The 12,747-nt window shown below is 46.6% G+C and overlaps 1 protein-coding gene across 1 annotated transcript in view; it reads left to right on the top strand.

The window, feature by feature from the left end:
• The window catches only part of ALAS1 (aminolevulinate, delta-, synthase 1), an 18,230-nt gene extending 11,461 nt beyond the window's left edge, over positions 1–6,769 (top strand). The window contains exons 3-11 of the mRNA XM_009995836.1: positions 570–774; positions 1,709–1,864; positions 1,946–2,168; positions 2,660–2,844; positions 3,472–3,651; positions 3,838–4,002; positions 5,078–5,346; positions 5,767–5,929; positions 6,489–6,769. Of these exons, the coding sequence (XP_009994138.1) occupies positions 570–774; positions 1,709–1,864; positions 1,946–2,168; positions 2,660–2,844; positions 3,472–3,651; positions 3,838–4,002; positions 5,078–5,346; positions 5,767–5,929; positions 6,489–6,649 (1,707 nt within the window). The 3' untranslated portion in view covers positions 6,650–6,769. The remainder of the gene's footprint in view (positions 1–569; positions 775–1,708; positions 1,865–1,945; positions 2,169–2,659; positions 2,845–3,471; positions 3,652–3,837; positions 4,003–5,077; positions 5,347–5,766; positions 5,930–6,488) is intronic.
• The last annotated feature ends 5,978 nt before the right edge of the window (positions 6,770–12,747 follow it).

The following is a 12,747-nucleotide window of genomic DNA, read 5'->3' as shown; positions in this document are numbered from 1 at the left end:
CGGCCGCTCTTCGGGAGGGAAAAGACACACAGACGTCGTGTGTTGCAGGGGGGAGACGTCCAGGAGTGGCAGCTCCGAGATGAGGGTTGTTTAATCCTTTCGGTGTCTGCGGTAGGTGGGCATGGGCACGGCCCGGGGGGGCAGCCGCGGTCCTGGGTGGGAAGCTGGGGCTGCTCGGGCGGCTCTGCAGCCCGCCCGGCGACATTCCCGGCGGGATCCTGGCGCTGACACTCCGGGAAGAGCTGAGGCCGGCAGCAGAGATGGGGCTGCTGGCTGCAGATAGCCAGACTCTGTAAGAAAACATCTCCCCTTTCAGAATGAGGGAGATAAGGTGTTTCTGTTCCTCCGAAGACCACAGTGTCACATCTAGCATCTTAAATCAGATGCCCTTTGGGTGTTACTGGGATTTCATAATCTAGTCTTGTATAAATAAAATCTGACTGCTCAGTTAAATAGTTCTGAAGGGCTTGTGCCAAATTAATTACAAAGGTAATGGTCAGAGAAGTTTAAGTCACTGTATTAAAATGATGAAGCTCAAGTGCTTTCCTTTCTCTGCCCCCATCCCAGAGGTCAAAAATGCCAAAGAAGTGGCCCAAGGGAATACAGATGGATCCCAGCCACCAGCTAGCCACCCACCTGCTGCTGCTAGCCAGGGCACTGCTACCAAGTGCCCATTCCTGGCAGCTCAGATGAATCACAAGAACAGCAATGTCTTCTGCAAAGCCAGCCTAGAACTCCAAGAGGATGTGCAGGAAATGCAGGCAGACAGGAAAGGTACGTATTCTGTGCAGTGAAGTGTTAGTTCCTTCCCAGAAGTTCTGGTGATTGACTTTGCTCTAGAGTGTGCCAAGTCCAACAGTCACCACTTTAAGCAGGTAGGATTATGGGAGACTGCAATAAAAAGCTCTTGGAGAATATAAGTGTTAATAGTATACTTGCAGTTTTGTGCAATGTTTCCCCTAGGTGGCTTTGGTGTGGGAATACCATGTGCAGTGTCTTGATATCTTGACTCTAAATGTGCAAGCTGGTACGCACTTGCACCTGAAGTGGATGCTTAGGTCTAAAGAAGACTTTACCAGGGTGCTAGTATAGACAAAAGGTGGTAAGAGATGGAAGAAACTGAGTAGTGGGACTCTGCAAGTACCAGCACAAATCCAAACTGGAAAGTAAGCAAACCCTTGTTTTGGTTTGTGGAATTGAAGGTTGTTGGTTGGCTTGCAAGTCTGATGCGGAAGGGCTGTCCCTCAGAGGAAGGAACTTCTCACCAATAGCAGAAAGCCTTGCCATCAGTCTTCAGAAAATTATTTTACTTTTCTGCTTGTTTTACATGGCATAGTTTAAAAAAAAAAATCTATGCTAACTAAACAAAATACAAAGTGCAAAAAGGAAGCAGCTAACTACAACTCTGCCTTCAGTTAGGTGTGTACCAACTCTTTGAGATAAAAGCTGTAGCTGCTTAGAGGGAATTTCTGAGTCGTGATGAACTAAACATGTTGTAAGGAAATTACATGTTATGTTGTCATTGATTGGCAAGATTTTCCTTTGTCTTACACAGTGCATGATGTTAAGCAAATAAAATAGTTGATCCTAACAGGGGCACATGAATTCAGGCACTTCCTAAAGAATGAGTTCGAGCTACTTAAAACATTAGCTTTTCTTTTTGTTTCAAACTGATGAAGCTCACTGGAATGATTTTTAATGTCTGCAGGTACAGAATTTGCTAAAATACCAACTACTTCCACAGTGAGGAATATTGAGAATGAGGGAGAAAAGCACAGTGTCTTGCTTAAGAAGTTCAAGGATATTGTGCTGAAGCAAAAACCAGAAAGTGTCTCTCATCTGCTTCAGGATAACTTGCCAAAATGTAAGATTGTCTGGCAAAACCTCCAGAAGCCTGGTCCCTTGTGATTATTTCCTGTGTGCTTAAGTCTCTGTCTCATTTCAGCTGTGTCCACCTTCCAGTACGATCAGTTCTTTGAGAAAAAGATTGATGAGAAGAAGAAGGATCACACCTACCGAGTGTTCAAAACAGTGAACCGAAAGGCACAGATCTTTCCCATGGCAGATGACTACACTGATTCTCTGATCACCAAGAAGGAGGTGTCTGTCTGGTGCAGCAATGATTACCTGGGGATGAGTCGTCACCCTCGTGTGTGTGGAGCAGTTATGTGAGTAGTGCTGTTCTTAAGAGGCAGTTTCAAGCTAGAGAAACCCTGCAGAAGCCTTGTGGGAAGGCTTTTGAAGAACTGATTTCTGTACTGTGCTACATAAGCTCCTTCTGGTATTATTCTTGGTATAATTAAGCTTATGCTCTGTCTCTTGAGCTGGGTAACTTAGTATTTAAGCTGGTAACTTAGTATTTAGCTCCAGGGCTGTAGCATACCTGTCAGTCCCTCACCCTGCTCCTTGGATTTTCCTCAGAAGCTCCCAGATATTGACAGATAAACTGGATGGTATATTGCAGCTGTAATCAGTAGCTGATACTTCAACTTACTGGGTTCGTGAGTTGTGCAGGTTTCTCAAAGACCTTAAACCTAACAGCTGTTTTTTACAGTCAGTTCCTTTTTTGAACAATACTGATTATATGCTAGAATGTTTTCAGCAATGAGCCTTTATTAATTTGTATTGCACAGTGATGCTCTTTTTATGCCCTCTGTAGGGATACACTGAAACAACACGGTGCTGGAGCAGGAGGCACGAGAAATATTTCAGGAACAAGTAAATTTCATGTTGATTTGGAAAAAGAACTAGCTGATCTTCATGGAAAAGATGCAGCACTGTTGTTCTCATCTTGCTTTGTAGCCAATGACTCCACTCTCTTCACTCTAGCTAAAATGCTGCCAGGTGAGATCTCAAATGGCATCCACTATTAACCACAAAAAAACCAAGCCCACAATCCTGCCCTAGACAGTTTTTAGTACAGTTTACAAATGGCTTCTCAAAGTGAGGATTCATCCTACTTGATCAGCAAAGTATGGGTTCTTTATGAATATTATGTTGAAGCTATGTTCAACTTGAACAAGTCAGTAGCAGCCTACTAAGATTAAGGTCTAGAGCTAGACTGCAGAATACGTTGGACAACAAGAATCTTCTGCTCTTGCATTTAAAATCAACCTGAAAGTGAGACAGTAGGAATTCTGTCCTCCCACCTATGGGTGTAAACTTCCCTCCTTTTACCCCTCTCCCCTGTACTCAGGACAGATATAACTTCAGAAAAGAGTTAGATAAAAATAGTAAGGACTTGGAAAAACCCTTCTCTATTTCCTTAGGCTCAAGTTTGTGTCAGTTTAAACAGCTAAAATGAGCCTTAAATATTCTTACATCGTGATCTGTAACTTGCTCTTTTGATCAAGAACGTTACATTCTAGAAGATGCTACTCTTGCTGCTTGAACACTCCCAACACTGCTTTATGTATGGGCAATCAGTTAATGCTTTTCTATCCTTCAAGTGTAACTGGGCTCTTCCCTCAGGCTGCGAGATCTACTCTGATTCTGGGAACCATGCCTCCATGATCCAGGGGATCAGAAACAGCAGGGTGCCAAAACACATATTTCGCCATAACGATGTCAACCATCTTCGAGAACTATTGAAAAAATCTGATCCATCCACTCCTAAAATTGTTGCATTTGAAACTGTTCACTCAATGGATGGTAAGTTCACATCAAACCCTTTTCTCTCTTTCCAATGCAGTAAGTGCTCAAGTAATCTATTTTAGATCTAAAAGTGTACAGTGCTATAAGAATTTACATGAAAATAGGCTTCTGAAATGCCTTCTAATATTTATCCCAGGTGAGTACAGGGAATCTTACACTACCAGTCATTGCTTTGGTTCCTAGGTGCCGTCTGTCCTCTGGAAGAGCTGTGTGATGTTGCCCATGAGCACGGGGCAATCACTTTTGTGGATGAAGTGCATGCTGTGGGGCTGTATGGAGCTCGAGGTGGAGGTATAGGAGACCGGGATGGAATCATGCACAAGATGGACATCATCTCTGGAACACTTGGTATGCATGGCCTGTCACCATTACAGAAGCTAAGGCAGCAAGGCTTCCAAGCAGCCAAATGAAATGGGTTAACTCAGAATCAGTCTGTTCAAACAAACTCACTTAAGGCTGGTGGGGGCTAGAATTTTTCAAAAGGCCCAGAGGATTTAAGTCTGCCCCACAGTTTGAAAAGCTTGTGTTAAGCTACTTACACTGCCTTACAAATCAGTTAAGGTGGCAGTGTGGTTTTTTTCTTTAAGCAAGCTAGCAGAAAGTCCTCCAGTGGCATATTACACAACTCAAGAATAAATTCAGGTGAGAATGTTAGTAGGGTAGTACTCTATATTTAGTAGTACTTAGGTCTTTTATGTGATATGGAGTGCTCCTAATCAAGAAACCTGAGAGGGGGGAGTTATGTAAAGAGATTTGGCAAGAAGTGAAACAACTGCTATTATCTTAGTAGAATGCAGGCTTAGGAGTAAGTTTACTGCTGTAAACTAGAAAGTTGTTTAAACAGCTTCCAAACATAAGTAAAATGTACTAGGGAAGTTTATGGCTTTGAAGTTGATGATCTTGGGTTACAGCCTAACAGAAAGAGAAGCATTCACCAGACACCCTAGTTCTGTCTCTTCTGGTACCTGAACATTTGGGAAGTGTGGCTGGTATGCACCACAAAGTCACAGTAACACCATTGTGCTCCTTACAAGCATGGGCTATTTGTAGCATCTCTGGAACAGATTATTGTAAATCTTCTGAGAGACTTAGTGTTGACTTTCAGGGTCACTGTAGAAATCTATGCTTGGTATTTTGGCTTCAAAGGTCTCCCCCAAAATAAAATCTTGAGTATTTGAGAGTTTTGAAGTGTCCTTGCTGTAATAACTAGATCTGTGCTATCAGGACTAGCTTAAAAACAAAGCTGTAACATGTGCTGAGTAAATGCTGGATTAGCAGCAGGGGTGGCTAGAGTTGTTGCCTGCCAGGAGTGCATTAAGAGTGTAGTCAATGTAATTCATTCCTTCAAGTGAAAAGCTATAATACTTCAAGCCATTCTAATGGGTGGAAGGAATAAGCTTGGTTCCCTCTTTTTCCCTCTCAGGCAAAGCATTTGGTTGCGTGGGAGGCTACATCTCCAGCACAAGTGCTCTGATAGACACTGTCCGTTCCTATGCTGCTGGCTTCATTTTCACCACATCCCTGCCACCCATGCTCTTGGCTGGTGCCCTGGAATCCGTCCGAACTCTCAAGAGCCCAGAGGGGCAAGTTCTGAGGCGCCAGCACCAACGCAACGTGAAGCTGATGAGACAGATGCTGATGGATGCTGGGCTTCCTGTGGTGCACTGCCCCAGCCACATCATTCCGATCAGGGTGAGTACTTGGGATGCTGTTGACACAGGACTGTGGGGCCTAGCACATTACACTTTCAGGTACCAGTTAACATTCACAAAGTTCAGACCTGTCCTAGCATTCAGCAGTGATGTGATGCCTTAAGCTGACCTCAGCCTGCTGTAAGAGTTGTAAAGCAGAATGATAAAGTGTATGAAACCCACAGCTTGCAGAAAGCAGGGAAGCTGAAAGAGATTTTGGGTATGAACAGCTACCTGCCTCAGCTGCACTGGTGTGCTTAAGCCCAGAGGGCTCGACAGCATAAGCTGTAAGCCCTTCTTCCTGATGTCAATGGCATTTATAGTGGCCCAAAGAAGACTGGTCCTGTTTGATTCTTGTGGCTGGCAGTTCTGCCACCTGGATGTTTTGGTTGATCTTGTAACTTATAATTGTGAACTTTAGGTTGCAGATGCTGCTAAAAATACAGAGATCTGTGACAAGCTGATGAGCCAGCACAGCATCTATGTCCAAGCAATCAACTACCCCACAGTTCCCCGTGGAGAAGAGCTGCTACGTATTGCCCCTACACCTCATCACACCCCTCAGATGATGAGTTATTTTCTTGGTGAGTGGATTCTTTCACCAGTGCAATGAAAATACTAGGCTGTCTGTGCAGTCTTTGTACTAAGGATTAGACCAGGAAATACTTAAGTTTTAGATGTCACTGGCTGGAGAGAGTCTTTCCACTGCTGCAGTATACATAGCACATGCTTCTCCACTTAACCTGCTTTGTGCAAGACCAGTGCAGTCCTGTACCCAGCCAGTTCTGTCACAGCCACCTCTGCTGAGGCTCTGCTCCTGCACTGTCCAAACCAGTCTTTACTATGTGGGGTCCCAAGGAATCTGCTCTCCTCAGCTGGGCTCTTAACCTCTCTTAAACATGGCTCTGTCCAGGGAAAGTAGCTACTGCTTGATCCTGGCAGAAGAGGTGGTATGAGGGTAGCTGAGACTTAGTTGCAGCTCAGTCACCTCACTGAAGAGGTAAACTGTGTCACAGTGAATTCCCATTATCCCTTCTTATTTGCTAAGAGTGTTAAGTATGCTGACATTTCTCTCTCCCTGCTTCTTTAAAGCAATCCACTGTCTTAAGACTTGATCTTGATTGACTTTTCTGTTCCTAACAGAAAAACTGCTGGCTACATGGAAGGATGTTGGTCTGGAGCTGAAACCACATTCATCAGCTGAATGCAACTTCTGTAGAAGACCCCTACATTTTGAACTGATGAGTGAACGAGAAAGATCCTACTTCAGTGGCATGAGCAAACTAGTGTCTGTCAGTGCATGAGAATAATGGTGTCACTTGTATTCTTGTCTAGCTCCAGTACCCAGTCAGTAGTATTTTTAAATTGCTTAAGTGTTTTAATCCTAGTTGAAGCACTAAGCTCTGAAAATAAATTTCTAGAGCTGCCATGTCTAGTTGTGTTGTTTGCTTCTCTCCTTAAATTCTGGAACTGGAACTGAAGTGTCAGTGGTTGGGAGGGTGTCTGATGGAATAAAAACAGTGGTCTACAGCTTGATGCCCTGCAGCTCAAGTACTTCTTCTATGGCTATATGTCAGCAGTGTTTCCTGGTGTGCTACAAGGAGTGGAATTATTTCTTAGGAAAAGAGAAAATTTCTCTTTGTAGCTCCTCATGAACTTTTGAAAACATGCAGGTATAGCACTACATGCACACAGACTTAGGCAAGAGTGTAGTACTTAAGGAATTATGTGGAGGTAGAGATGGGGTCTCTGGCTGTGTCTCCTCAAGTCTGTGTTAAGATAGACTAGAAGGAGGGTAAAATGGTAAGTGATCTAATTGTTCAGGTCTTTGAGAGAAGTCATTATAAGAGAATAACTGGGCTGCTTTTGCAACCCTTGTGGAAACTTTTAGGCCTCTTTCCTGTTTTCCTTGCTGTTTGATACTTCCAGGAGTAGCAAGGGCATTGTCTGAACAGGGGGGAGCAATTGTGTGGGTCACTACTGTCATGAAGTCTAGAGCAGAGCCCTGAACTGCTTCCTTCAAGTAACTGCTACAGTTAGCAGTCACAAGGCATGGAACAGTTGCTCCATCCAGGGGCTGTTTCCTGGAAGCAGCAAGCCAACCTCCTGGCACTGCCTATCACTGCTATCCTCCTGGGCTGGCTGTGAATCTCCATTTAGGGTTCCACTGTAATGTCACAAGTCACCAGAAGCAGAAGCCCAAGTAAGAGCAAACTCATCAGCTCCATCAATTGGAAGTCACAGATTATTTAAGCACATACTGAGGACACTACCAGAATTACTACCAGAATATTGCTTCCCAAGCAATCGTTACTTTTTAAAGCCACTTGGCAGCCAGTTGAGGGGTTGCTGCCTGTCATGTGCAGGTGTTCTGCAGGAGGAAGGAAACTACCCACCATCTGGCCATAACAGCAGCATGATAATTTAACCAGGTTGCTAAACAAGGCTGTTTGTGAACTGCTGTGCTCAAACACACCCCCAGGTTATTGTATGTGCAAGTAGCTGCATCACTATTCAAGTGAATACGCTTTCAGTTCCTGTGACCGATGGGGATAATATCCCCATCTTACTGAGGAGGCTTCCAGGGTTATTCAAGGAAAACAAAGTGCCACACCCTGACTGCTTGGCCTTGTTAGCAGTGGTTTGCAGCCTAGGGAAGAATATATGTGTCTCCCTGACAGAGCTTTTCTTAATATATTAGGTTATATTACTACATGAAGTTGAGACATCAAGTAAAATGCAACAGATCCGTCATCAGCCTCCCCTAAAACAGTGTCCCTGACATCATCACATGCCTTCAGTGCCATTCCCAACTGCTGGTGTTAGTGACCAACACGTGCATGGTGACACACATGACATGTTCACCAACATTTAGGCACAACCTGACACTACAAGGTTACTTGCACTTACAGTTTCTCCTCTTGAAAGCATTCAGAATTGGCCCAGCTTACAGGCCAGTTAATAAGCCCTTTTTTTTTTCCTTCTAATTTTTATAGCAGCTACTCTGAACTCCATACTGCAGAAGAGAAAAAAGACAAAGGATACCACCAGCTTTCAGAAATCTCAAATCACAGAATATTAGGGTTGGAAGGGACCTCTGAAGATCATCAAGTCCAACCACCCTGACAGAGCAGGACCAAAACCAAAACACAACTAGGGCAGATCACTCAGAAAGGCATCCAGACAAGTCCTGAAAGTCTCCAGAGAAGGAGACATTGTTCCAAATCTGCCACAAATATTGTTCCAAATCAGTCACAAGAGAACCAAATCCCAAGATTCAAAGCTAGCAGCATCTGAAGTCACAGGAGCACAGCTAACCCAGCACTTGGCAACTGGTACCTCCACACCCTTTAACATCACATGTGACAAGTTACCTTAAGTTCTGGTGCTGGCAACCAAGGGTGTGTAGGCAGAACCAGTGAGCAGTAAGAGGCCAGCAGAAGTCCATCACTTAACTGCAAAAGAAGGATAAGCCCAATGACACACAGAAAGGATAAATTTTCCGCAATGAAAAGAACAAAGAATGAAAAAACAAACACACATTGTTTCCCAGCAAACAAAACCTGAATGGCTGGTTGCATAACTGGGGGTGGTTGTGTAAGCTTTGGTTTGATTTCTGGAAAATAATAGAGGAAGTAATCAGTAAAAGATGTTTAAAGTCTGAGACAAATGGCCCTTTGCAGTGGCAGAGTAAGTAAGCAAGAACCCAGCAGTAAAGCCACTGCTGGTAGTTGTCTCGGACAAAAATAATTGATCTAGTTGAACATTGCATAGCCCTAAACTCATACCCTGCTCCATTTCTCTCCCTATTTACACAAAGGAGAAACCCCAAGCAGTGAAAACATCCCAAGTACAAACAGCAGCATATGTTCAGGTGTTCCCAAGCACTGGGAGGAGGACCCTCCTACCATGGCCAGCACCAGGTGCCAGGCTAGGCAGGCTGCAAGGTCCTGCACCCCCTTGCTCCTTCCTCCACAGCACAGTCTCATCAGGCAGAGACTGCTAATTAGCAGAGCTGCTAGTGTTCCTGAAGCTTCTGGGGCTTCTCTTTCCTATCAGACCCCTTGCTGCATGTGGTTGGAGATAACCTGTAGGTTCAACCCAGGATGAGGAAACCAGCATCACAAGCTCATGACCTTCCTTTCTTTAGGGAGTTGGACTAGAAATAGCCCATCAAGTGGGGATCAGCTTCCCCTCTCCTACTGGCAGGACTTCACCACAGGAGAGGGAAAGGAGGAAAGAACTTTTGCTCCCTGCAGGATCCTTGCCTCTCACAGGTTCCAGAAGGATGCACACAACAGGTCTCACTCTAAAACAAGCAGCACAACCAAATAATTGCATCCAGATCACCTGCTTTTCTTGTATTCAGATGTCCAGCTAGCTACACATCAGCCTGGAATTATGCCTTGAACTTGCTTTGAGGTGATATTTATAACATTAGCTAACCTTTAAATCCTTGGAAATGACTGCTCATACCCCTGCCTGGAGGGACAGGAGCCAATGAGACAGATAAGATGCCTTAGACAGAAACAAGTTGTTAATGCAGGGAAACATCCGAGTGAGATCTTAAGCCCTGCTTTTCTCCCAGGGCCATCACATAGAGCAGAAGGTGGTAATCAAGCCCTGCTGCTGATGCTCCCCAGGGAGGTGCGGGCCTTTATAGGGTGAGGAGAAGCCACCATTCCCAACAGCAACCCCTCCTCCAGGAGGATCAATTCCCCTGGTTTTCTATCCCAGCAAGGGGCTGCAAAGGGGTGCTGCAGCCACAGACTCCAACCCCCCCCACAGCAACCCTCCATTGGCTGTTTGGTTTGGCCATGTCAGCTCACAGAAAACCCCACTTCTTGGCATACACAAGGTGGGGTGCACAGAGGGGGAGATACCCCTGCTTGCTTCTCCCCAGGATAGACTAGCTGGGAGCTCCTTGCAAAGGGGCTTGCAAGTGGGTCCCCTGCCCCACTGCCAGCAGCTGACCTGGGGGAAGCACATGGGGACTTACTGCAACTGCCTTAGCTTGGGCATAAAAATCCTTTTGTCCAAGGAGACAGACCTGGAAGACAGCAGCTGGGCTCAGCTGGCACAAGGCACTGAAACCTAACACAAGGGTAGCCCCTGGCCCAGAACCATCAGCCCAGCATGGCTAGAATTCTAGTTATTCAGGATGTTTTGTGCCCCAGCTCCCCTCCAGCCTTTATCATCCCCAGGCTGGGCCAGACTCCCTCCCCTTCACTTCCAGGCTTGCACAGTCCTGGAAGGCTAATCCCAAATACACTTACCTCCTTGGAAAATATCCTTTCACTGCCCCTACACCCTCCTCCCTGCTGGCAGCCATCTCCCAAACCAAGTTTGGTGCAGGACATGGAGCTTTTAAGAGGGCTTAAGCTCATCTCCATTTCCCATGGGCACCTGTGTCTTCACAGCCCAGATGCCAGGCATCTCTTTCAATTCACACATTGGGCTTACAACCAGGTGTAACTCTTTTGCAGCTCCTCCACTTGAGCTCTCAGGGGCCCAGATGCCAAAGGAGTTTCTCCTCTGAGATTTTGTTCATTGAGCTTTTCCACCTGGGAATGCCATAAGGGAAAGTATCTCATTTGCCGTGGAGCCTGTGAGCCCTCGTTTGTGAGTCCCAAAAAAGCTGAGTGCTTGGGCTGTGGGGATGCTCAGCCACTTCCTCCTGCAGCTGCCTCCTCTTCCACAGCTGTGCCCTGCTGCTTCCTCCCCAGCTGAGCAAATGCTGTGACAGTGTAGCCGTGATGGAGTGGCCGTGTCACACACGGGGCCCAGGGTGGCACTGGCTGCTGCTGATCAAGCTCAGGTTCCCCAAGCATGGCCCCAAACTCCAGAGTTTTGGGTATGCAGCAAGTGAGGTTTTTTTTTAGCTTGAACCTTAACAAGAAAGAGAACAGCTGATGCTTGCATGAGCCCTTGCATGTATGCTGGAGGCCAGAGGGGCAGCAGCCAAGTTTGTGAGACTTTCAACTGCTCCAAGAATTGATCAGTGTGGAGCTGGGATGGGCTTTGTAACCTGCTTTCCAGAGAGAACCCAACACACACCATGGTCGGTGGTCTGCCTGTGAGTGGTTCAGCCCCTGTCCTCCTCCTGCACCTCTTCAACACCCCCCCTTCCCACTCTCTCTTCTGTTCTGTTCATTTTCAAACAAAATTATCAGAGAGTGAGCTGTGAATGCACCTGAATCCTGACAAGCCTTGAAAAAGCAAACAGCTGGATTGTGTCCCTGCCAGGCTGTGCTGCAGGAGGGGCAGCAGTCTACCCTCAACCCTTATATTAGACACTAAAGACTCCACTGCCCAGCCATGCTCCCTGTGGGTCTTGCCCCCAAGCTCCAGCAGCAAACAGCCTCCCACTGCACATGGTGGCCCTGCCAGGAGCTGGGACACCAGCTCAGGACATCATAATGAATTTAAAAAAAAGGTTATATCCAAATCACAGTTGAGCTCCTCTGGCCAAGGAAGGGGGAGGCAGCAGCTTTTGGTGGCTGCATCACAAGCTTGGTCACACTTCCTTGTTTCTTCATCAGGACCCACTGCTTGGAAATTCAGACATTACACATTAAAGCGTAAACATCCTAAGGGATGATGAGGGTGGTTGCTGGCTCCCAGCTAGTGATGTCCAAGCAATCTGCTTTGAAGCTCCAGCACCAGTAGCTGCTAAACGCCCAAACCTGGGGAACTCTGAGGACTTCCAAAGAGCATCAGACTGTTTTAAAAATACTTTATTCTTTAGAAAATACAGCGTTCAGTACAGTGTGCTCTGCTCCCCCCAGCTTCAACCACTCCCCCCGCCCACTCCACTGAGGCCAAGGCAACATCGGCACAGTCACCGGGGCAGCAGGAAAGCAGAGGGCAGGTTTCACCCACCCCATGCCCGCGTTCCTGGGAAGGCTGGTGGCTCTTGAGCCCTCACTGGTACCCAGCAGCAAGGTTCTCTCCCACAAAGCCCCCAGGGAAGCCTAATCTGAAGTGTCCTTGGAGCTGGTGCTGGTCCCTGCTGGCTGGGGACATCCCAGGGGGGACACAGAGGGGCTGTCACACTTCCCCACATAACGATTTGGGGTAGCCCATGTGATTTTTAACACAGGGGGCTGACCCAGACCAGAGAGCTAGCAACAAACCAGGGGGGTGGTGGTGGGGGCTGGGGCACATGCAGGGAGGGACCAGGGCTCAGGGTCCCCCCCCACCTCCCATCCTACACAGTGATGGAGGCTGAGTTTAGGCTGTAACAGCTCCGGTTCAAAAAGGGGATGCAAACATCACCCAAAGGCAGAGTGACCTTCCTCCAGGGCCAGAATAAGCTCAGGACTGGGGGGAGGGGGGGGGGGGGAAAAACTTCCTCCCCCAGCTGGCTAGTTTACCCCGGGGAACAACTCACGACCGCAAA

Source organism: Chaetura pelagica, unplaced genomic scaffold (genome assembly GCF_000747805.2).
Source record: "Chaetura pelagica isolate M959 unplaced genomic scaffold, ChaPel_1.0 scaffold114, whole genome shotgun sequence".
NCBI classification, from domain to species: Eukaryota; Metazoa; Chordata; class Aves; order Apodiformes; family Apodidae; genus Chaetura; species Chaetura pelagica.
The sequence above is the reverse complement of the archived record's forward strand: the minus strand, read 5'-3'. Positions and strand labels throughout refer to the sequence as shown.